The sequence below is a fragment of the Carya illinoinensis genome, chromosome 13 (genome assembly GCF_018687715.1).
Source record: "Carya illinoinensis cultivar Pawnee chromosome 13, C.illinoinensisPawnee_v1, whole genome shotgun sequence".
In the NCBI taxonomy this organism is placed as follows: domain Eukaryota; kingdom Viridiplantae; phylum Streptophyta; class Magnoliopsida; order Fagales; family Juglandaceae; genus Carya; species Carya illinoinensis.
The window spans coordinates 5,112,751-5,135,128 of record NC_056764.1 but is presented as its reverse complement, the minus strand read 5'-3'; the positions used below and the strand labels follow the sequence as shown (position 1 = coordinate 5,135,128).

Below are 22,378 nucleotides of genomic sequence, written 5' to 3'. Positions count from 1 at the left end.
TTTACAATTTACATGCATTGTGCACAACATTGACACCACACACAAAGTTTAACACAATCATATTTAAAAATAACAGAACCTTTTATATGTTATTTAATAATAATATTCTTCATTAAAAATACAGTTATGTACAAAATTATGATAATAATTATATATATTATTATTTTTAGACAAAATTTAATTCTGGAATCTAGTTGAAAACTTAGAAGGAAAGCTAAGAAAATATATTTTTTATATTATTTATTTTATTTTTGAGAAGTATTAATATGTTAAAATAACTTAGTATAATATAATATATTATATATATATATTTTGTAATAAAATAAATATTATAAAATAATGAATTTCTTCAATGTATAAAAGACTTAGATAAGAACCAAGTTGAGAAAGTATTTGTCTTTCATTTTCAGGCAAGAATCAAGATGCTACCTTTTAGGTAAGGATCCAAAAGTTGCATAAACAACAACCACTTGCATTCAATTGATCAAAAAGTAATGAATCTATTTATTGCTATTCTAAAGTTACCTAACAAAGATAATAATAACTACACTGTTGTTAGATTCAAAGACATTATGCATGCATCACCCGTACCCAATCAAATTTCTTTAAACCAAAAAAATAAAATGGGGTTAGGGGTATTTTCTGTAATTTTGAAAAGATAAAGTTGAAGAAGAAAGACACGACACCCAAAATTGATTGGAAACATGAAACTGATCAACGAGTCTTATTGAGGAAGGCTGGATATAAAAGTCAAACCTACTGTATGGTGATGGCAGTTCCACACCTACCCTTATATAACTCTCTTTTTCGTCTTTTTGCTAACTGTCCACTCCCCCATTAGGCCGTAGTCCCCTTAAACCTTGCCTTTTTTGTTTTCGTGACCATTCTTATTTTATTACTTTATAGTTTTTTTCAAATTTTTATTTAAAATAAAATCAATAATTTAATTTTTTTAAATCTTAATATAAAATAATTTTAAATAATATTTTTTTTTAATTTTTAATTTTTATCTTAATTCATTTCATCTAATCGTAAAAATAAGTGAGGTCTCAACTCCAAATGGAAGATAATGGCATGCTACCCGACGCAAGTTGGCTAAGAAAAGAAAGAAAAAATAAAAGAAAATAATACAGCCTCTTTAAAATTATTGGTCAGATATTTTAAATTTTTTAATGTTTACAAAAGTAATTCTTAGTAAAATTACATATACATTTTAATGATTAAAGCAATTAAAAAAACTTAAAAAATAAAAATAAAAAGTCAAATACACTCGATGGCACACCCTGCGTTACATGTTGGGCCGCCCCTAGCATTGTACAAAAAAGTAAAGCATTCACTTCATAGAACATGCACCATATATACTGTTAAAAATTATACTTATAAAATTTTAAATTTTAAATATTTTATAAATTAAATTTTATTGTATTAACAGCATTGAATATATATTTTCCATGCCAATTTGCGAATAAAATTCCACGAGTTTATAATAATTGTGTGTACATTGATTCCGATCCCATCACCAAAAAAAAAAAAAAAAAAAGGTAGGTACTAGTTGGAACTCAACTACATACATAGTTACCTCTCAAACATTGAAGCAGTGTCGCTAACCAGTACGTACACATCTGGATATCCCCTCACAAACTAAACTCAATTATGATAGTGACCATCCGAGGAAACTATTCCATGTTAGTTTGCTGTATCTATAGGGATATAATGCATGCCTTATCCATCCATGTGCATTACAGAGAAAAATGTCCAACTTTGGTCCCCCCCCCCCAACATTGGGCCTCTCCAATGCTGCCCTCTTTAATTAGTTGCATTCAAAACAAACAAACTTTGACAATAATTAAGACTGATTTGGATTTATAGATGAAATGAGATGAAATGGTTTTAAATAAAAAATAAAAGTTAAATAAATTATTATTAGAATATTATTTTTTAATATTATTATTATTTTAGAATTTGAAAAAATTGAATTAGGATATGAAAAAAGTTAAATTGTTTATTATATTTTATATGAAAATTAAAAAAAATTATAATAATAAAATAAAATAAAATATTTTCTAAATCCAAACAAGGCCCGGAATAGAGCAGATTATTTTCCACAATGAATATATATGAATTACTCCAACAAAAATAATTTTGAAGAGACTCTTTAGCTGTTTTTCTAGTTACCAAATCATATTATGATCAATTAATTGGTCTATAAAATAACTTTTAAGACAAAACATAAGCTTACAAAACTAAAAATTTTTTAAAGCTTTTTTTCTAAAATGGAAAAAATAAAAGAATGGAAGAAGAATGTTCTATGAGAGGGTCATCATTGATCAGTTTTTGCTATATGCTTGTGTGAATGTTATAAGATCGATCCAGACATATATAATATACATAAAATACACCTATAGTAAAAATAGGACCCAAGCTGTGCCCTCAACATGGATCCATCACTCTCTGGCATTGGTGGTATGAGGTGGAGTTGGGTCCCCCTTCTACCCGCAAGCCTAATGCCAACTGGGTGTTTCCTGTCCATAGGTGCATGGAATGTGGCATGTGATGCTACGTGTCTTTCTCTGCGTCCCACTCTTCTTTCGTCGTTTTGCGTGACACATAATTCGGCCACAAAGGGGAGGGGGGACCGTCAATGATTTTGAGGAGAAAGTGAATCATAATCGACATGCGATTGTTTGGAGAATGAAACGACGTCAGGATGATTTTAAATAAAAATTAAATGAAATATTATTAAAATATTATTTTTTAAAAAATTAAATTATTTATTATATTTTATATAAAAATTTAAAATATTATAATAATAATATAAAATAAGATGAGATGATTTCTCAATTTAAATTATATATATGAATAATTTTTCTCTACAGCCGGTTTTTGTATTCTACACAGCATAGCTTATGTGGCAAACTCAGTCCAGGTTTAGGAAGCCACATCACGATTAATATCAGACGAAAAAACCTCCTTCCTCTTTCCCTGACGAGTCGACGACATCCTAGTTTCAAAATTTCCCGATCAATATCCCCTCATTTGCCTCTCTCTTCTCTCTCTCACTCCCACAAAACCTCTCTTTCTCTCACTTCTTTTCCCCTGGGTTCAATCATCAACAGCTACTTCTTTCCCCGAGTTGTTTTCTTCTCTTGTTTTTATTTTTTCAGAGTATCGTTTATCTACAACCTTTATACGATCCTCCGTTATAAATCGTATAGTTTGTTTACATGATACTAATATAAAATTGATTCCAAAATATCGATCTACATGGCATTTTAACTTGCCTCGTTATTTATATACTCTACCAGATCATCCTGTTTTATGTTTCAATGATAGTCTAGAGAATATTCCGATACTATTAAAAAATTTTACTACATATAATTAAAATCTCGTATTAATCTATGTACTAATATTAATTTTTTTATATTCAAAATTTAAATTAATACTATTTTTAATAAAATTTACTTTTTAACTAATCACGTTATATTTATCCACATATTAGTGGATGATTATACCTAAATTTTTCCAATATTCAATCAATAACAAAAAGTATTGTCGAGTGGAATTTGATGTCGAGGAAACGTATGATAATTTTCTCCCCAAAATAGCCCCAACCACACACGATTCAAAGGACAATAAACCGAGCTTGGAATGGAAGGTTTTTGGGAGTCGCCATCAGAAAAAATCTGATACACCTCCAAATCACTCTATAAAAGATAAAATAAAAGCACATGGACCTTGGCGTGCTTGGTCTCCACTCTAGCATCAGTGCAACATGTGATTCTATTTCTCTTGGCTTGGTGCTTAATTTTCAATTAATACCCTGCCCCAAGTTACAATATTTTTATACTCTTCTCGTAATAGTGGGGTTTTTTAAATGTCTTTTGGCACCTGAGATACCAGAGTGGTGTAACTACTTTCTAATCCCTGGACCTGGAGCTTCAGTAAGAGATACGCCTAGTATCAATCCGACTGCCTCAATTCTCAAAGAATCAGACGAGCCCAGGGGCTGGAAGTAGAGTTCAATTTCCCCCAGCTCGGGGCCACGAGATGACCAGCATGCACGTTCGTAGTAGGTCGAGTAATGTAAATACATGAAAACGACACTTATGTCGGCACATAATTCATTAAGACTATGGGAGTAGTCAGGTATAAGACCATAAATATATCACATTAGAAAATTTTCATGGCGGATTGTCCACAGTAGGAGCTTCATCACATAAAAACTACATTTTTTATGCTTTTAAAAAACGAGAGAAAGAAAGGAATTTACACTCTAAATTGAAGGGACGTTCACTGCAGATGGAAGGTTGCCAGCTCCTGATCCTGCAGAAATCTAAAATCTGCTAGATGATAATAATATAATAAAAGAGGCTCTGGGGACTCCAGGTACCTGGAAACGAGGATTAATGGAAGCAGGGTTTAGAGACAAACCGAGCAGCTGGGGGTGGGGCCGGGGGGAATATTAGCTAATTTTGATGTACTAGCATAAATGATCACACAGAGTGAATGAGTACAATACTTCTTTCAATGTTAGGAATTCAGCTTAGAAGATTGGAGAAAAAGATAGAACAAATACCTGGGTTGCAATTCACTTCAGTAGATGTAAGAGAAGTCTACAGCTCCTCCGAGCATTCTCCAATATGTAATTTTCAATAGCTGATTGGCCTTTCTTTTTCCCTCTTAACATCACCTACTTCATATGGCAGACACCAATTGACTGATGGCTTTCCTAAAAACTAGGAGGACTTGATCAGTCCAATGATGTTTCTTGAAGTTCAGACAACGCCAAATGGTGCACTCCAGTTCCCCCAGCGATCTAAAGGATGATGTAATTTGATGTCGAGTAAATTGCCATAAGAAATCAGTTTGCCCTATCAGCTAAAACGGAGATATCAACAACATGCTGTAGAAATTGCTTCCTCAATTCAAGTTTCTCATCTCCTTCCAAAATGCTTGCCCAACACAGGTTATGACCCAAGTTGCACCGCATGATCGCCACCCTTGTCAACTTGACAGCCTAATTTATTCCCAGAGTGGTAAACCACGTAGCCAATTAAGGGGATACATCAATAGGATGCAAGGGGAAAAGTTGCGGTGTTTGAGCAGAAAGGGACTTTAGTCGTCTGAGTAGCAACCACGCATCAGATTCAGGACAGCCCTGGTTCATCTCAAGAGAAATTGGGAGGAGAGAGGTTTTATTCATCTCTATAAGCATTGTTCCCTGGGATAAAACATTCCCCATCAAAAGTGATTGATTAATGAACAAATCTTCCAAACCAATCCTCGCAGATCAAAAAGGATAATAACATTTCAGAAAAGTCATCAATTTAAGAAACAGGCCTACAGATCTTTCAGCTAAACTCAAAGAAACAGACACAAATAGGAGATCAAACCAAAAAAAGGATGAAAAATACAACCTCAAAGTTTGCCAAGAAGATCTGGAACTGCCTGAGTGTCTCCTTCATGTCACTCACTATTTTCTTGTCTGAAGAAGAAAGAGCGGCAGTGACCTCTTCTGGAGAATGACCTATTCCTTTATGTACAACCTGAAGTGAACAAACAAATGATCATCAGCTCAAGATCCTACAAGCTCATATCATGAACAGATCAAGGTCCAATTTAAACTCACATCGTGATCAATAAGAATCTCAGCAATAAGGCTACCATCATCAACATATGCCCGAAGCTCATACTTTGTCCGCTGCTTATATTGGAATCCCTTTACACCAGTCAAAAAGCACTACAAAATTTGTGTTCAAGTTTCAGAGATATATAACAACAAAGGGATGTGTATATATGACTTTAAAAACTAGTAACAGAAGTGATTTACATTCCAAAGCAATGACAGATATGATGTTAAATTTTGGCACGTGTAATCATGACATGGGTAGTTTGGTGATGATGATGGCATAATGCTCTCATAAAGGGCTCCTTCATTGTTGCAAACGGTTGCTGAGGATGTTACAACATTTCTATGATTGACACCCAATTCATGATAAACAAAGAGGAAAGTTCAACACTCAACTTGCGGAGGGAGTACCTGAATAATCCTAAACGATATGGTTATTCAAAATTAGTTGGTTCCTCTAAGACAAGGAAAGACTAGAAGATTAATTCATATACTATTCTCGTAGAACATCTACACTTAACAGCATGAACTATGGTTGGGAACAGAAAAAAGGAACAACATAAAGATAAGTATGGTCTTTGAAAATTACCTATAAAGATAAAATAAAAAAAGTATGGTTTTTAAAAATCTTTAAGATATAGACTTTTCATTAATTATATTGCATTATCTATACCAAGTAAAGTGGAGCTGACCTTAATCTGACTAGCAATGTTTTAAAGGCTCGAGGCTTCAATTTAAAGAGAAAAGCCTAAGTGGCTATATTATCTAATCAATTACAAAGCAATATGTACCTTAATTTTTCCCTGAACAGAATGTGATTTCTCCTTCATTGCTGACAACTTGGCTGACAAACTAGATAAGTAAGTGAATGGGATTTCCTGGTCTCCAGATAGTATGAGGGGGTGGTCTACCTCATCAACCATATGAATATCCTCGACCTCCGAAACGATATGGGGGGATGGGTTAGGCACGGTATTTGCCCTGCTAACAGGAGCGGCATCTATATGCATCTCCTCAAATCCCATAATAACAGAAGGTGATGTGCTAGGAGCAGCATTTTCTATGGTAGAAGCAGCAGACTCTCCTGTAGTCCTTTGGCTGGTATTAGTGCAAGATGGAATCGCAGTAACACCTACAGAACCCAAAGTCAGCTGACAAATAATTGTGCAATACAGGATATCACAATTGCTGATTTGACGATAAGGAACTCCTGTATGTCCAGATTCCAAAACTTATTCTATGTTTGCAAGTCTGGCACATAATGATTACCGATAAAAAATACACGCATCAAATGCACTGCAATTACAGCTTCCAGCCTAGATGTCTTGAAAATGGAAGTTACTACCGGCACAATACCCCACTCCTTTGCCAAAAATCAAGGTGATAGGAAGGAGAAATAATTATGAAAAAATAAAAATCCAACATTAAATTTCTCAAACTCAGCAAATATCAAGGTTCCTCTTGACACTCGTCATGGACTGAAACTTCTACTTGAGATTTAAGGAAAGAGCAAAAGATAAAACAAAAGGAGAAGGAAAGGAGAAATCTAGAACTTTGACTAAGTGTATATATATACCAAATCAGTATTTGTGAAACCCAAATTGTTCAGAGTTGAAGCATACTTTTACCCTCACATCCCAAAAAATAAAAAAGGGGTACCTTGGTAATTTGCTGGAAAGGGAGTTCTATCTTGTAACATGGAACTATTGTTTTGGCCGGCAGCATTAACACCATTTGGTGGCCATGCAGCAAGAGTTGCTCTAGTTACTAAAGTGGGAACAGATCCTGTCCTCATCCTGCATGAGAATAATGAAAACAAAGGTGAGATGATCAAGCAACTGCATGAACGATATAAACAGCTGGATTTGAAGTGACCTTTTGAAGATCCAGAATCATCGCATGTATCAGACCAATTTGAACAAATAACAAATGGAATTTTACCAACATAGATTATGGACTACCAGTCCAGCACGGAATGATACCTCATAGAAGTTCCAGCAGCAAAAGTCACTTGATGTAATTTAAACATGCGCTCTACTTACCAAATGATCTTTTCTTCATGAATACGTCTGACGACAGATTTTCCCTCTTGCATGAGACTCGTATACATTTATTTTTATTTTTTATTTTTGTTTTGGGGGGGGGGGGGGGGGGGGGGGGGGGGGGGGGGGAACTATCCAAAAACTGCTATGGAGAGTTGCACCAATGCAACCAAAAGAGGAGGATGCAAAAGATTTGTTCACACTACCTACAGCTTTAGTTGAAACAGATAAATTTTAGATCAATAACGGGATAAGGAAAAGATGTCAATGACAAAGAAAGCATTGCAATCGAGTACAAGGAACTGTAATTTAAAGATGCATCCTTGGCGCACAACATATACCTTTTCCCCCTTGGTGGCTTATTTACTTCATCAACAAGACGCTTGCGTGCTGCCTCTAACTCCTCAACCAATCCCCCTAGAACTTCAAAAGCCTCAGGGACAAGCATTAAAAGTCCATGACGTACATGTAGATTACAGACGATAACCTACGAGTAAGAATAATGGTCGTTCCAGGTCATCATTAAATCTTAACGGGCAAGAAAAATATAACAGATATTTCTCCCGGATTTTAGTTGGAAAATCAAAATCTTCAATCGACAAGTAAGAGAAAATCAGATAGTGAACCACGAAAAAATTGGGTATGAAAACAATCCGAAGATAACAAGTACAGAAACAAAAGGAATAAAGAAAGAAAACCTTCTGTCCAGCTGGAGAAAAAACTTCAAGAGCTTGAATAGGCCTGTATTCCATGGCGAACACACGCTGAACACCATCCGTCATGGATAACTTGAGACACCTCTTGATCCCGGAAGGTGTTTCCTGATACCTCCCTCTGAGTGGACAACTGATATTAACTATCTCATCAACCTGCAAATCGGGAATTTCATATGAGAAAACCTTAGGATTCGAGACCATCTTGTATAAGTTTAAGAAGAATGATTTAATCGAGACCACAAGTTATCGATCTATTGAAGAGTCAAAGGCAAAGAATAACCCTAACTAACGTGACAATTTCAGGAATTAAACAATTAAATCCCACCGGTGACCTCAATAGCATCCATATGGAAGCTCACTTCTTGATTGTTAGTTTCATAATTCAAGTTGGCATGTGACCTGCAATACGTACGGCCCCGGCAGATCGACGAGGTGCATTGAATCCACATTCTGAGGAAGCACACCGTCCCCACAGTAATTCATATCCGAAACAAGAAACCGCTCGAAGCAAAGCTTGGACTTCGCCGCGACGTCGAGGCTCGAGAATCCCGGCACGGAGGTCTGGAGCGAGTTCAAACAAGCACCCAGCCACTCTGTCTTCAACCTCAGCCCGAGCCTTCCAAGAAAATCCCCAATCGAACAACCCTCGCCCTCGCCCTCGCCGGAAGAACTCGAAGCAGGAGTCACCGGAGGCGGTTGTGCGGAGTGTTCGGAAGCCGTCACCGCCGGATGATGAGAGTACCGGGAGAAGTCCTCGTGGACGTTAATGAGGTCATCGTCGGAGATTTCGATGGGTTCAGAAAGATATATATTCGGATTCGGATCAGGGTTTTCGTTTTCAGGCTCTTCTTGTAGTTGTTGTTGAAGATTGTCGTCTTCTTCATCGGAGGAGCAGCCTAGTCTGAGACGTCGTCTCGGCATTTCTCTTTTTTCTTTCGATTGGGAATATAGGGGGTTTTGGCCCTTCTGGGTTTTTTTCTTTTTGGGTTGGGGGGAGGGGGGAGAGGGGGGGAGTATGTTTCCCTCAGTCTTTGAAGTTTTGGCGCGGAGGTTGGGGTCGCTGTGGAGGGAAAGATGGCCACGATGAGGAACACGCACTCAGCGCATTGTATTAAAACGACACTTACTAATATCAAAAAAAAAAAACGACACTTATCGTTCTCAACCAGACCCTCGTAGCCTCCACTTGGGGCAAGCCTTTTGGGCCTAAATCAGGGTTCAGCCATTGACTAATGGGTATTTGCGTAATGGGCTACGTCGAGAGCTTTATTTTTTAATATTCATTTGCGCACTGTGATTTTATTTTTTTTACAACCAATTTAGATTTAGATTGTTTTCTTTTAGGATGAGGATTTAGATTGTTTTCATGTATATATATAAAAGTTAAAAATGCGTGAATTAATAATAAAAACGTAAAACATGTGTTATAAACACGTAGTTGTAAGATGAGAAATATTTTAGCCACAACAAAATTTTAGAAAAGTAAACTTATAAATTAATATGATTTGACGTAATACGTCCGTATCAAAAATTATTTTTATTATAAAACATATTTAGCATATTATATCAAATCATATTAATTTATAAATTTATTTTTATAAAATTTATTTGTAGTTACACTACTTTTATCGTATAATATAGCATAACTACAGTAAAAGTTGTTTTCTTCTTGTGTTATATATAACATAAAGAACGTAGTACAATTATAATGCATAAGCGCCTCATGAGTTTCATAGTATATGCTACTTAATTATGCACAGCATATACTATTTACAACAATGAGCATATACTTATATGCTAATTACTATAATTACATGATCGTGGTATATATTCATTATGGTTACAAAGTCAACACATTACACCGTTTGTGGAGATATATGTACGTACTAACAAAAGGTATATTATTTGGCCCCGTCAATGTGCAAGATTCTACAAAGATGTATAACAATTTCATCAGCGGGTATTCATAAAAGTTAAAACTAGGTGTATTAATGTGGTTGGAACTTACTTCTTCTTCTTTTTTTCTTTGGAAGTGTGGTTTTTTTTTTTTTTTGAAATAAATGTGGGTTTGGTTGAACCAAGATTTTTGAGAAAATGAAGAAACCAAAATCATTAAATCAAAGTATAAAAATTGGTAAGATAAAACTTAACAAGAGTTTTTAACCAGATTCTCATCTCTGAGCCGTCAGGGTCCCCAGGCAATTCAGAGGAGGAGTTTGTTGAGTGCATATGTGTGAGTGGCTCTCAGCGAGTGGTGTTATGGAAAAGATTGAACAGTGATGGTCACATTTCCATTTGTTTGAGAAGGAGGAGGTGGTACTAGATCTTCCTTCCAGGAAGGACGAGGATGTCAATCTTAAAGAGCAATGAAGTCTAATTGGGCAAGTTTGTTTCGTTCGTGCAGTAGGGAAAGAGGTTGTAGCGAATGCCAAGAATATGGAGGATAAGCAATAGGGCAAAGTTCGAGGAAGTTGCGAGGAACACTTTTATAATAACTTTTGCCACCCATGCAAACAAAGAGAGAATTCTCAATGGAAGGCCGTGGCATTTTTATAATGGTTTGTTTGCATTAAGGCTGTATGATGGGGTCATGCAACCTTCACATATTAAGTTCAAGTCTAAGGTCTTTTGGGTTCAGATTCACAACTTACCACTTGGTCAGATGATAAGGGATAATAAAGTGTTAATTGGAGTGTCAGTTAGCAGAGTTCTTGATGTAGATACGGCGGAGGATGGAGTAGGCTAGGGCAAATATTTAAGGGTTCAGATTGCATTACCTTTACATAAGCCTATTGCACGAGGGTGTTTTGTTAATTATTTTGGAATTAAATTATGTGTGCATTTTCAGTACGAGAACTTACCGAAATTATGTTTCAAATGCGACTATTTGATCCATGAAGTGTCAAGTTGTCGACAGAAGAATCTAAATGTGGTGAAGGATGGAGAACCAACACTGTAGTTTGGTGCATGGCTACGTGTAGAGTCGGGTTTTAAAAGGAAGCCCTCTTCTGTATCAAGTGCTGACAGTGTAGGTGGATGGGAGACAGGCCAACATGCAACCCGTGGTGACCAAGGGTCTATAGGGAGCACTAAGCGAGGTGGCCAGTCATCGATGCCAGCGAAAGAACCCGCATGTATTAGATGGAATTGGCAGTTACGGTACTAGTGAGATTGACGGTACTTCAAAACTGACTTTCAAGATAGGCTTGGAAAGAGATCCTAAAAGTAGGGATAAGGATAAGCGTATGGAGCGAGATTTGGAGAGTTATGGTGCGAAAGTTATGCAAGATAAAGATAAAACAGATTCAAACACTGAAATATACAAGTTAGCCGTTACAACGAGGAGGGAGGTTGTTGAGGAGCCTTTGGGCTTTGATGGGCTTTTTCCAAAAACTATAATAATTGACAAACCAGGCCCAATGAACAGCTTCAGTCACAGCTTGAGGACTCAATGGTTTTGCACTCTCTCTTGTTTCCAAGGTCACAGAAACCAAAGGCAAAGGGGAAGCTACAGATTCAAACTGCTAACAGAGTATCATAGACATAGAAGAGAAGGGCTAGATCCTAAGGAAAGCAATCTCCCTGTCTAGACACTTTGTCTGGTCAAAAACGACTAGTGGATGAAGAGGATGATTTATTATCTGAGCTGGTGGTTAAGAAGAAATGAAAGGCTGAGATGTTTACTTCTATGGTATTGACAGAGGATGGATCTCAATCTCACCAATCATTATGAAACTATTAAGTTAGAACTGTCGGGGGCTTGGGAACCCCCGTACAGTTCAAAGACATAGCCTTTTAATTAAGGCCAAAGTTCCCGAGATGGTTTCCTCATAGAAACCAGGTTATGTAATAAAAAAGCTTAAAGGGGGACAAGAAAGCTTAATTTTGAGGGGTGTATTGTAGTAGAGGTTGTTAGCAGAAGTGGGAGTCTCATGTTACTATGGAACTAGGATACTAAGGTAGACTTGGTGAATTATTCCCAAAAACACATTAATGCCTTTATCACAGAAGAATTGAGTGGGACTAGTTGGCTCTTAACCTGTTTTTATGGCCACCCTGAGGTTGCTCATAGGAAGAAAGGGTTTAAATTGTTATCTTCCTTTAGACCTATAGATTCAGGGTGGTGTGTTATTGGGGATTACAATGAAATATTGACACATGATGAGAAGGTGGGAGGCAGATCTAGGCCCGAGGGTCAAATGCAGTTATTTAGACAAGTTCTTAATAATGGCTCTTTGTTTGATCTGGGGTGGAGTGGGATAAAGTTTATAAGGTCTAATCGGCACGAAGATGACTCTTTTACTAAGGAAAGGCTTGATCGAGTCTTGGCTAATCAAACATGGATGGATTTATTTGTTACTTATCAGGTATAAACATTACCTGCTATCTGTTCTAACCATAAGCCACTACTGCTTACTTGTGCTTCGACAAGAAGATCACAGGTTGTTGTTCCTAGCAGTTTCAAATATGAATTAACTTGGAGTCGCGAGGCAGGTTGCAATGGCATTGCGGAAGCATAATGGCATAAACACGTGGGGGCAAGAATCATATGGATACATTACAAGCAAAACTAGAACTTTGTAGTAAGGGGCTAAGGAAATGGAGTAGGAACATGAACCGAGACAGACAACAGGCTATAAAAGACAAGAAAGAAACTCTTAACACTTTACAAAGGAATGAGAAGGCAAGTAATATGCAGGCTAGAAATAGTTGCACAGAGAGCTTGAGTTCTTATTGAAGCAACAATATTTACAATTGAAACAACAAGCTAAGAGACACTGGCTTGAGAAAGGGGATAGAAACACATAATTTTGCTATGCATGTGTTAATCAAAGAAGGAAGAAAAACATGATTAAGCAGATCCGAGATGGCGATGACATGCTATTAACTGAGCATAGTGATATTGCACATGGTTTTTGGCAACATTTTACACAAGTGTTTCTATTAACCAGGCCTTCAAAGGAGAATATTGCCCATTGTTTGAGTGAGGTGGAACAAATAATTTTAGAGGATATGAGGTTGAGCTTGGAAAGAGAGTTTCTAAGAGAAGAAGTTGAGATTGCCTTGAAACAAATGTCACCCTTCAAGCCACCTGGACCCAATGGTTTTAATGTTGGGTTTTGTCAAGATCACTGGGAGGTCATAGGAACTAATGTCTCTAAGGCTGTGTTGGATTTCCTTAATAATGGTTTAATGGCCACTGGACTTAACCACACACATATTTCTTTGGTCCCCAAGGTAAACTCCCCTACCTCTATGCATGAGTTTCGACCTATTAACCTTTGCAATGTCTTGTACAAGTTAATATCTAAAGTTCTAGCTAATAGAATGAAAGGGGTGTTGTCTAAGGTAATCTCTTGGAATCAATGTGCTTTTATCCCTAGTAGGCTCATAACAAATAATATTATGGTTGCCTATGAGCTCTTACATACCATGCAGTCAAGACAAAAAAGCAAGGTGGGTAATATGACCATTAAATTAGGCATGTCTAAAGCATATGATAGGGTGAAATTGGACTATTTAGAGGCAATGCTGGTCAAGCTGGAGTTTGGAGCTAGATGGACTGGTTTACTAATGACTTGTGTCAAAACTGTGAGTTACTCAGTAAAGATTAATGGGAGTTCAGGGGAAACCATCTATCCTTCAAGAGGATTACACCAAGGGGACCCATTGTCTTCATATCTATTTCTTATTTGTGCTAAAGGGTTAACTTATCTTTTCCAACAAGCGGAAAATAAGGGAATCATTCGAGGGATAGCAGCTGCAAAAGGAGGCATACAGATTAATCATCTTCTGTTTGCGAGTGAATGTGTTATATTTTGTAGAGCAAAGCAGGAAGAATAGTTTAATGTGAAATAAATATTAATGAAGTATGAGGGTGTATCTAGCCAGTCTTTTAATAAACAGAAAACCTCTTTATTATTCAGCAAAAACACACAACCAGCTGCCAAGGAGTTAATTATACAATCATCAAATGGAGTGGCTTGTGGGAATTATAACAGATATCTGGGCTTACCAACAGTCATTGGGAGGTCTAAATACAATACTTTTCGAGGTTTAAAGGAAAAGGTTTGGAGAAGGATATGTAGCTGGAAATCAGTGTTGCTTTCTACAGCATGCAAAGAGATTCTCTTTAAAAGTGTGCTACAAGTTATCCCTCGTATACTATGAGTATCTTCAGATTGCCATCTGGTCTTTTGAAATAGATTGAAACTATGTTGGCTTAGTTTTGGTGGAACCATAATAAAACTGAGAAGGGAGTTCACTGGCAAAGTTGGGAGAAGTTGGGGCAAGTAAAAGATAAGAGTGGTCTTTGGGGTTCAGAAATTTAATTAGTTTTAACATAGCTTTGCTAGCAAAGCAACTATGGAGATTGCAAGAACCATCTTCTCTAGTAGCTCAGATTTTCAAGCATAAATATCACAACAATTGCCCCTTACTCGAGTCAAAGCTTGGATCCTCTCATTCCCACATTTGGAGAAGCATATGGTCCTCTTTAGACTTAATACGTGCAGGGTCTGTGTGGAGGGTAGGAATTGTGAGAATATTCGTATTTGGCATGATAGGTGGATACCTAGACCTTATACCTATATGGTGCAAACACCTCCAAACTTATTAGCCCCTGATAGTAGAGTTGCAGATTTGATTGATTTGGAGAAGCATTAATGGAGAACTGAATTGATAGAGGCTGTGTTCGATCTAGAAGAGGCCAAGTTTACCAATGAGCATGAGGGGTGCAAATGATAAGCTAATATGGGTAAAGTCCTCAAAAGGAAATTTTAATGTCAAAAGCGCATATTTTCTGGATACTAAGATTAAAAGGCAGGATAGAGGGCAGACTTCTTATGATGTTGTTGGCGAGATTCAGTGGAAGAAAATGTGGCAATTGCAGGTTCCTAGTACAATGAAGCAGTTTCTATGGAAGGCTCTAAATGATATACTACCTACAAAAGCCAGTTTGGCAAAGAAAAAGATCATTAATGATGGTTTCTGTCCAGTTTGTCTTCAAGAAGAGGAAACAATCTTGCATGTTCTATAGACTTGTCCTGCTGCAGTGGATGTGTGGGGTGAATCTGTAAGTCCTGTTAGGAAGTGGCATTCAGGTTATGAAAACTTCTTAGTATTGTGGAGGGATCTGTTTCATAGGCTGGAGAATCAACAATTGGGCCAAATAGTTGATGTGATGTACAAAATATGGCTCAGAAGGAACAAATGGGTGTTTGATCAAAAGTTTCAGTCTCCAGTTGCACTCTATAGGACAGCGTCGGATGAGATGGAGGTTAATAAGGAAGTGGCTCAGCTTGAAAGGTAGCAACACACAGGGGTAGCAGTACAGATGCAAGCAGTTGACAGTCTTTTGGGCACCAGCTATGGAACCTTTCTTAAAGGTTAATTTCGATGCTGCTTTTGTTTCTGATGATAGATCTATTGGGATTGGTATTGTCATAAGAAATTGTAGGGGTGATGCGGAGGTTGTATTAGCTGCCCCTCGTCGATATGTTTCCTTTGTCTTTCATGCAGAATGCTATGCTTTACTTCGAGGTCTGCAGTTGTGTCATGAGTTGGGATATCATCATGTGATCTTTGAAGGAGATGGTAAACAGGTGATTGATAGCATTTATGGTGTCAGCGTAGAGTGCTCGTGGAATGGTCAATTAGTGGAGGACATTCCATTTATCCTTTTAAGACACTCAAGATGGAAATTAGTGTTTTACCAAAAGAGATGGCAATAAGGCAGTTCATGCCGCTGCACAATTGGCAAAATGTCTCACTTCTGAAGCTGTCTGGATTGAGGGAGGACTGTGGCGGGTTATGTCTATTATTTTGAGCGACAAAATTTGTGTTGGTTCTTAATGAGTAATGAAATTTATTCAATGTATTCCTTTAAAAAAAATATATAAAATGGTAAGATAATGAGCAAAGTCTCTCTCGCAAAAGTAAGAGAGTAAAGACCCATAACCAAAGCTGTTTACAGACGTAACGGACGAGACGAGTCTAGTCATTTCTGCCTTATCTTCTTCTCTGTTTCACCTTTCTTTTTTTCTTTTTTTTCTTTTTTTTTTTGGGGGGGGGGGGGATTTGTCCTAATTATTAGGATCCACCACCGCACTCACGCTCATAGCCACTCCTATCTGTACACAACATTATCTCACAATAGCTCCAATTTTGAGCATCACACGTCAACATCGTCAACACCGCTAAAATAACACTCAAACTTCCACGTCATCTTCATCGTTATCTCCATCACCCTCCCTATCTTATCGTCACCCTAAGATACAAAACACAAAACGACACTAATAGGTAGGTTTCCACTATGGACCCTCACTTTCTATCCGTTCGATATGATGACTCGGAACATTCACGATCCATGCTGCGGTGCATATTGTTCGGAGTACTGATATTTGGCTTTCACGTAATATGTTGCCTCTGGCCGCCGACATGTAGACGATGTTCATTTGCCGCGTACACCATCTTTACGAATCGAAAGCGGAAAGTCCCTTTTGGAACTAAAATAAAATAAAATAAGATTAAAAGGCAAAGCAACAAAGGAAAAATAAATATCATTAAAGTTATTATTAGCTGAGGAATTATTTATGGCATGCTTATCATCTGGTACACACGAAGAAGCCACGCCGGTGCTGGTGGTGCACGTTGACGTTTACGTTTACGTCCGAAACGGCGTTGTCGAACCCGACGAACCTGCATTTTACACTCCCAACTGGGGGAAGAGCCATCGGCGCAGCTGTATTTTCACGAACAGGATTGGCGGTGCGACGGTAAGGACCGAACCACTTGTTCTGCATGTATCGGTTCTTCCTCCATGGAGGCACGGACAGGCCCCTGCTCCTCAAAGATCTCTTCGCCACGTCGCACATGATCTTCACCAATTTCTTCAGCTCCTCGCCGCGGCAGACGAGAACCTTGGGCAGAGAGCGGAGAAGCGTCGCGTACTGGTCCGTTGGCCTGGCGACTTCGAACTGGGCTGCGAGGTCGAGCTCAACGAAGTACCGGCTCTGCCATGAGGAGGAGGTTGAATGGATCACGTCGATGAACTCGTAGCTACCCGCACTGAGTCCCCCGGAGGAGTCCCACTTGGTCTTGCAGATCGCGGCATTGTGTCCCAGGTCTCGCAGAAACGTCATCACGTTCCGCCGGAAAATGTTTCTGGTCGATCTCAGACGGGAGAACACTTCCACCGCTTCCGAGACGTGAGCAACGAGCAATTTCTTGTACGAGTCCACTGCATTGGTACCGGCCGTCGATCTGAGAATATCTTCTAGGTCATCCGAACATTCGGATACGGAGTCGACAGGTTCAGAGACGGGATCACCGGCATGCGAATCGGCTTCGGAATCGTTCTCGAGGAAACCATGGACGAGTTCGGAGAGGCAGGGTGAGTCGTCGGCCAAGTGTTCGCTTCCGCTGCTGACGTAACTGGGTTGGGGCTGATCCATTCCAACCAGTCGAGCCCTGACCTTGTCGTCGAGCGGGTCAGTTACTCGCTTTGTCCTGACAAATACCGCCATTCCGAAACAGTAAGTAAAGCCCAAAGCTGTTTGCCGAATACTCTTTCTTTTGCTTTACTTTGTAAACTTCATTAGAAGAAGGATATGACTGCTTCTTTTTGAGAAGTTAAAAGCTTTTATAAACAAAGAAATGGAGAGAGGCTCGTGGTTTCGAAAAGTGGGGGTTGTTCGGAGGGGGGGGAATTTTCATGGGAATATTCGGAGGAAACGCTGTGCTTTTTGGAGAGGATAAATGTGAGATTTGAGTGACGAGACTCGTGGGAGACTCGGAGAGGATATGCGGGGAAGTATCCGAGTCGGACTGTACAGGTGGCAGAATATCCGACGGCACCTGGGGGAATTTATTCGGGCTGTCCCGGTATGCTGACGTGAGTGGGTTTGATTTTGCCCATTCTTCGGTCGTTAGTGTCTGACACGAGATTAAAAATTGTCCAAAACGACGTACGAAGATAAAATGGGTGGGGTCTCTAATGGACCCGACCCTACTCCTCTTGGCTCTTGAGTCTTTATCTTAAAGCTCTTGGGTCGGGTGATTGTAGGATAGAAATGAGAGTAGCAATTATTGCAGACCCAAAACAATTAGAATAAGATTTTGTTTGGGCAGGAGATAATTTTGGGTCAAATTTAAAAATTAAATAAAATATTATTTTTAATAATATTATTATTTTGAAGATTTAAAAAATTAAATTATTTATTATATTTTATATAAAAAATTAAAAAAAATTATAATAATGAAATAAGATGATATAAAATAGTTTCATTATCTAAATGGGATACTCTATTAATATATTTATAAATTATAAACTATTTACGTGGTATAATTTGATTTAAAATTTAAAATTTATAAATCAAATTATATAATGTAGATGATATATAATGTAGAAGCCCACGAATGGCATTACTCTGTTCAAAGAATTAATGTATCCCACTCTATTCTCTTGTCAAAGAATTCAAGCATCAATCAGCAACATGGCAAAAAGATTTATTTATTAAGAAAGTATAAATGAGGTAATATATTTATTTTATTATTTAATAAGATCATATCATTAAAATTGATTTATATAATATTAATTTTTAATAACATGCTGTAACGTAGGATGAATATTTCTTACCGTTTATAAATACAATTCGTAAATCCCATATTAAGATATGCACGTATTTAATAATGCAAGATCTACAAATTGCATATTCTTTTCGGTAACAGCATAGAAACAAGTGCATATAAATCTTTAAGGAAAAAGTCTGTATACAAAGGATAAGATTAAAAACCTTGTTGGGTTGGCTCTTGGTGATTATGAAGAGTTGGCTCTTTTAAAACTTCAATTTGATTAAGACAATGATTATGATCCAAGGTTGTGGATAATATTTTAAAATAGGAAAAATAAAGTGAGCGGGAGAAAAATACTAATAATATTATGAGAAATGATTTTTACAATTGTGAATATGTAAATACGGTATAATTATTTTAAAAAAATAAATAAATATGAGACTTATATAAAAAAAATATTAATTTTTTAATAATAGACTCTATTATTTTTCAAATAAATACATACTTTTTACATGCTCATAACTGTACGTAACAATATTATTCATTATTATATCCATTTGTGCATAAAAGGGGGAGATATTCCACGATTACTGTTGAATTTGAACTGACATTTACATTTTCTGGTGACCCAGAGTCTACAACTTCGAGAAGCTTGGGAATTGACTGGTGAGTCGTGACCCAAAAAATAATCCACTCTACCCTAACAAAAATATCAAATTATTATGCATTCATTTGGCGTGGAATATAAAATGCTTCATCATTTCATTTTTTAATTAATCTAATATTTTAAAAATATATATAATAATATATTTAAATATAAATAGCAAGGATGTTTTATTTCTACGAATTAAAATATGGCACGTTTTACACTTTCTTTGCAAAATGGTAAAAGAAATATTGAAGATCCAAGCGTGGCAAAGTAATAAAGCCTGTCTCGTAAGAATGTTGAATATTATATAGTAAGTTAATAACACTAACAAAACACAATTAATTTCCTACAAAACAAAAAATGATAAATATAAGATGGGTCCATAACGTTTGAACACGATGCATTGACATGACTGATAGTGTGCTATAAACAAAGTTAGAGATAGAGGTGAACCTAGTACACGAAATTAGATCCTGATCTCTTGAGTTGGACGTGGATGAGTATCACCCTTTGGCACCTGATGCTTCAAAGTCCTTGAAAGCTTGGAACGCATATTGAAGATGAAGTTATAATTACCGATTTGAAATCAATGAGAACCCCTAGCTAGTTGTCAATGCCTTGTGGTATATAGCTCCTTGAAACTTCACTTTCATTCGTGCTAAAGTTTAGCATTAGTCATGATCATGCGATTCTAGTGGATGGTTGTGTTAAGAGATTTCTTTTCATATTTGTTGTTGATTTGTTCAATCAAGCAAGGTTATGAATAGAAGAACAGAATTCTCTTTCCATGACAATATTGAAGGATAAGTGTTAGGTATACATACAAATCTTAGATAAAAATTTATACATTGATGTGATTTAATGTAATACGTCATATCTATCTTACTAATAGAAAAATAGTTTTACAGTATAATGGGTCATATTATAAGACACGTCAGTGTATAACTTCTTTGTATAAGATTTGTGTATAAACCAAATATCTATTAATTTAAAGATCAAACCCTTTTGCCAATGGAAGAAATTATTATATTACAGTTTATGTGTGCAGATTCATGGTTTTCCATTTTTGTTTAATAGTCTTTCGTAATTACCACCACCACAAGTTTCCAATGGATGTTGGGCTAAGGGTTTTGACTAAGTAGCTAGGCCCTTGGCTCCATTAGGTAGAAAGTGGGCTAGGCTAACCTTGGCTCCATTAGGTCCATCTACTTTGGACTATTTCCCAATGCTATAGTCCATGTTAACTTCTAAAAACCTATGCCGTAGCTGTATTCGGAACAACTATCCCAACTACGTCCTCCTACTCATTCCCTATTGAGCCCATACAAACATGGGCCGCTTTTATAGACAGGCCTAACTTGAAAATCATTAAACCTCATCTTATTTATTTATTAAATATTATTAAAATATAAACATATTTCAATTTCAAATATTTAATTTTTTTATCTAATCGTTATAAATTTTTCAAATTTTTAAATATAATCTAAAAAATAATTAAACATTTTCAAATTAAAAAACAAAAATTATATTATAACAATATTTTAATTTTATAATATTTTTATTCAATTTTTTCCTCTCATTTTTCAAAACTTAATAAAATATCTTAACTAAAACTATTTTATTATTATTTACAAATTATTTTATTACTATTTATAAATTTCTCATCATATCCCATTCCTCAATCATTGAATATAAGATTGTAGAAATAATTTATCTTTCTTTTATCTCAATGTTGGCCCATCAAATAGCTCCAGCTTTCAAGTAAAGTAAACGAGAGATTAAAATTTAAAACAAAAATGGAACTAGTAATAATAAATTCTTATTAAAGAATTGTTCAATACAAGATAAAAAGTTTTGCGTGCATCCCGTGTAACTCCCTCGAATCATCTCCTGTGATTATCATTATTCTTGTTAATATGTTTCTTCAAAATATTCTTTTCAAATTCTAAAACTCAAAAGTAAAAAAAGAGGTACACAAATTCACTTTGTATTTCTAGTTATCAATTTGTATCTTTCAATCCAATATTAAGATTAAGGGTGTGTTTGGACATTGAGACCAGACATGCAATTTTAAAATTTTTAAAACCTCTCATAATTTTATTATTAAATATCACTTAAACATGAAATAATTTTTAATCTTAAATATTTAACTTTTTCAAATTTTAAAATAAAATTCGAAAATCAATACAAGTTTTACCAATTTTAAAATGAAATAGTATTAAAAATTATGTATAAATAAATTTCTAACTTTATAATATTTGTATCCAAATAATTAGCACGTTTGGGGCATGGGATGAGAAATAAAATTTTCATCTCATCTCATTAGTATAACTTTTTTAAATTTTCACATAAAATAAAAAAATAATTTTACTTTTTTAAGTCTCAATTCAAATTTTTTTAAATTTTAAAATAATAATAATATTAAAAAATAATATTTTAAATTCTTATCTAAAATTAAAAATTCTCATCTTATTCTCTAAATCTGTTAGATCATTTTTAAAAATTTAATAAAATGTTATATCTTAAATTATTTTATTTTTATTTATAAAATTTTAAAATATTTAAAAAATATTATAAGAAGTAGGTGCTCTTAAAATTTTATAATATTTAAAAAAATTATAATAATTAAATGAAATAAATTGAGATGACCGTTTTCTAATCTAAACCCGACCTTAGTGTTTGGGAAGCTGGAATTTGTGGCGATATGAGGATGAAAGATAAGATATGAATTTGTTGAATGAGAATTTCCGGGGTTTCAGGTTGGGTT

The 22,378-nt window shown here is 36.0% G+C and overlaps 2 protein-coding genes across 3 annotated transcripts; both read right to left on the bottom strand.

Moving 5' to 3' along the window:
- Window positions 1-4,139: 4,139 nt before the first annotated feature.
- LOC122292852 (recQ-mediated genome instability protein 1) lies at window positions 4,140-9,467 on the bottom strand. Of its 2 annotated transcripts, XR_006237047.1 has the most exons (9): window positions 8,787-9,467; window positions 8,370-8,540; window positions 8,013-8,158; window positions 7,289-7,425; window positions 6,421-6,761; window positions 5,630-5,740; window positions 5,418-5,546; window positions 4,577-5,221; window positions 4,140-4,390 (listed from the first exon to the last, which is right to left on the bottom strand). XR_006237047.1 is itself a non-coding variant. In XM_043101396.1 (8 exons), the coding sequence occupies exons 1-8, from the start codon at window positions 9,306-9,308 to the stop codon at window positions 5,054-5,056; spliced, it is 1,725 nt and encodes a 574-aa protein (XP_042957330.1). In that variant the 5' UTR covers window positions 9,309-9,467; the 3' UTR covers window positions 4,140-5,053. The 2 variants fall into 2 exon arrangements, 1 of the variants encoding a protein (XP_042957330.1); XM_043101396.1 differs by having other exon boundaries at window positions 4,140-5,221.
- Window positions 9,468-16,459: 6,992 nt separating this feature from the next.
- On the bottom strand, window positions 16,460-18,140 carry LOC122291399. The gene has a single exon (XM_043099106.1). It carries the CDS (start codon window positions 17,912-17,914, stop codon window positions 16,994-16,996), a length of 921 nt encoding a protein of 306 aa, XP_042955040.1. The 5' UTR covers window positions 17,915-18,140; the 3' UTR covers window positions 16,460-16,993.
- Between the last annotated feature and the right edge of the window lie 4,238 nt (window positions 18,141-22,378).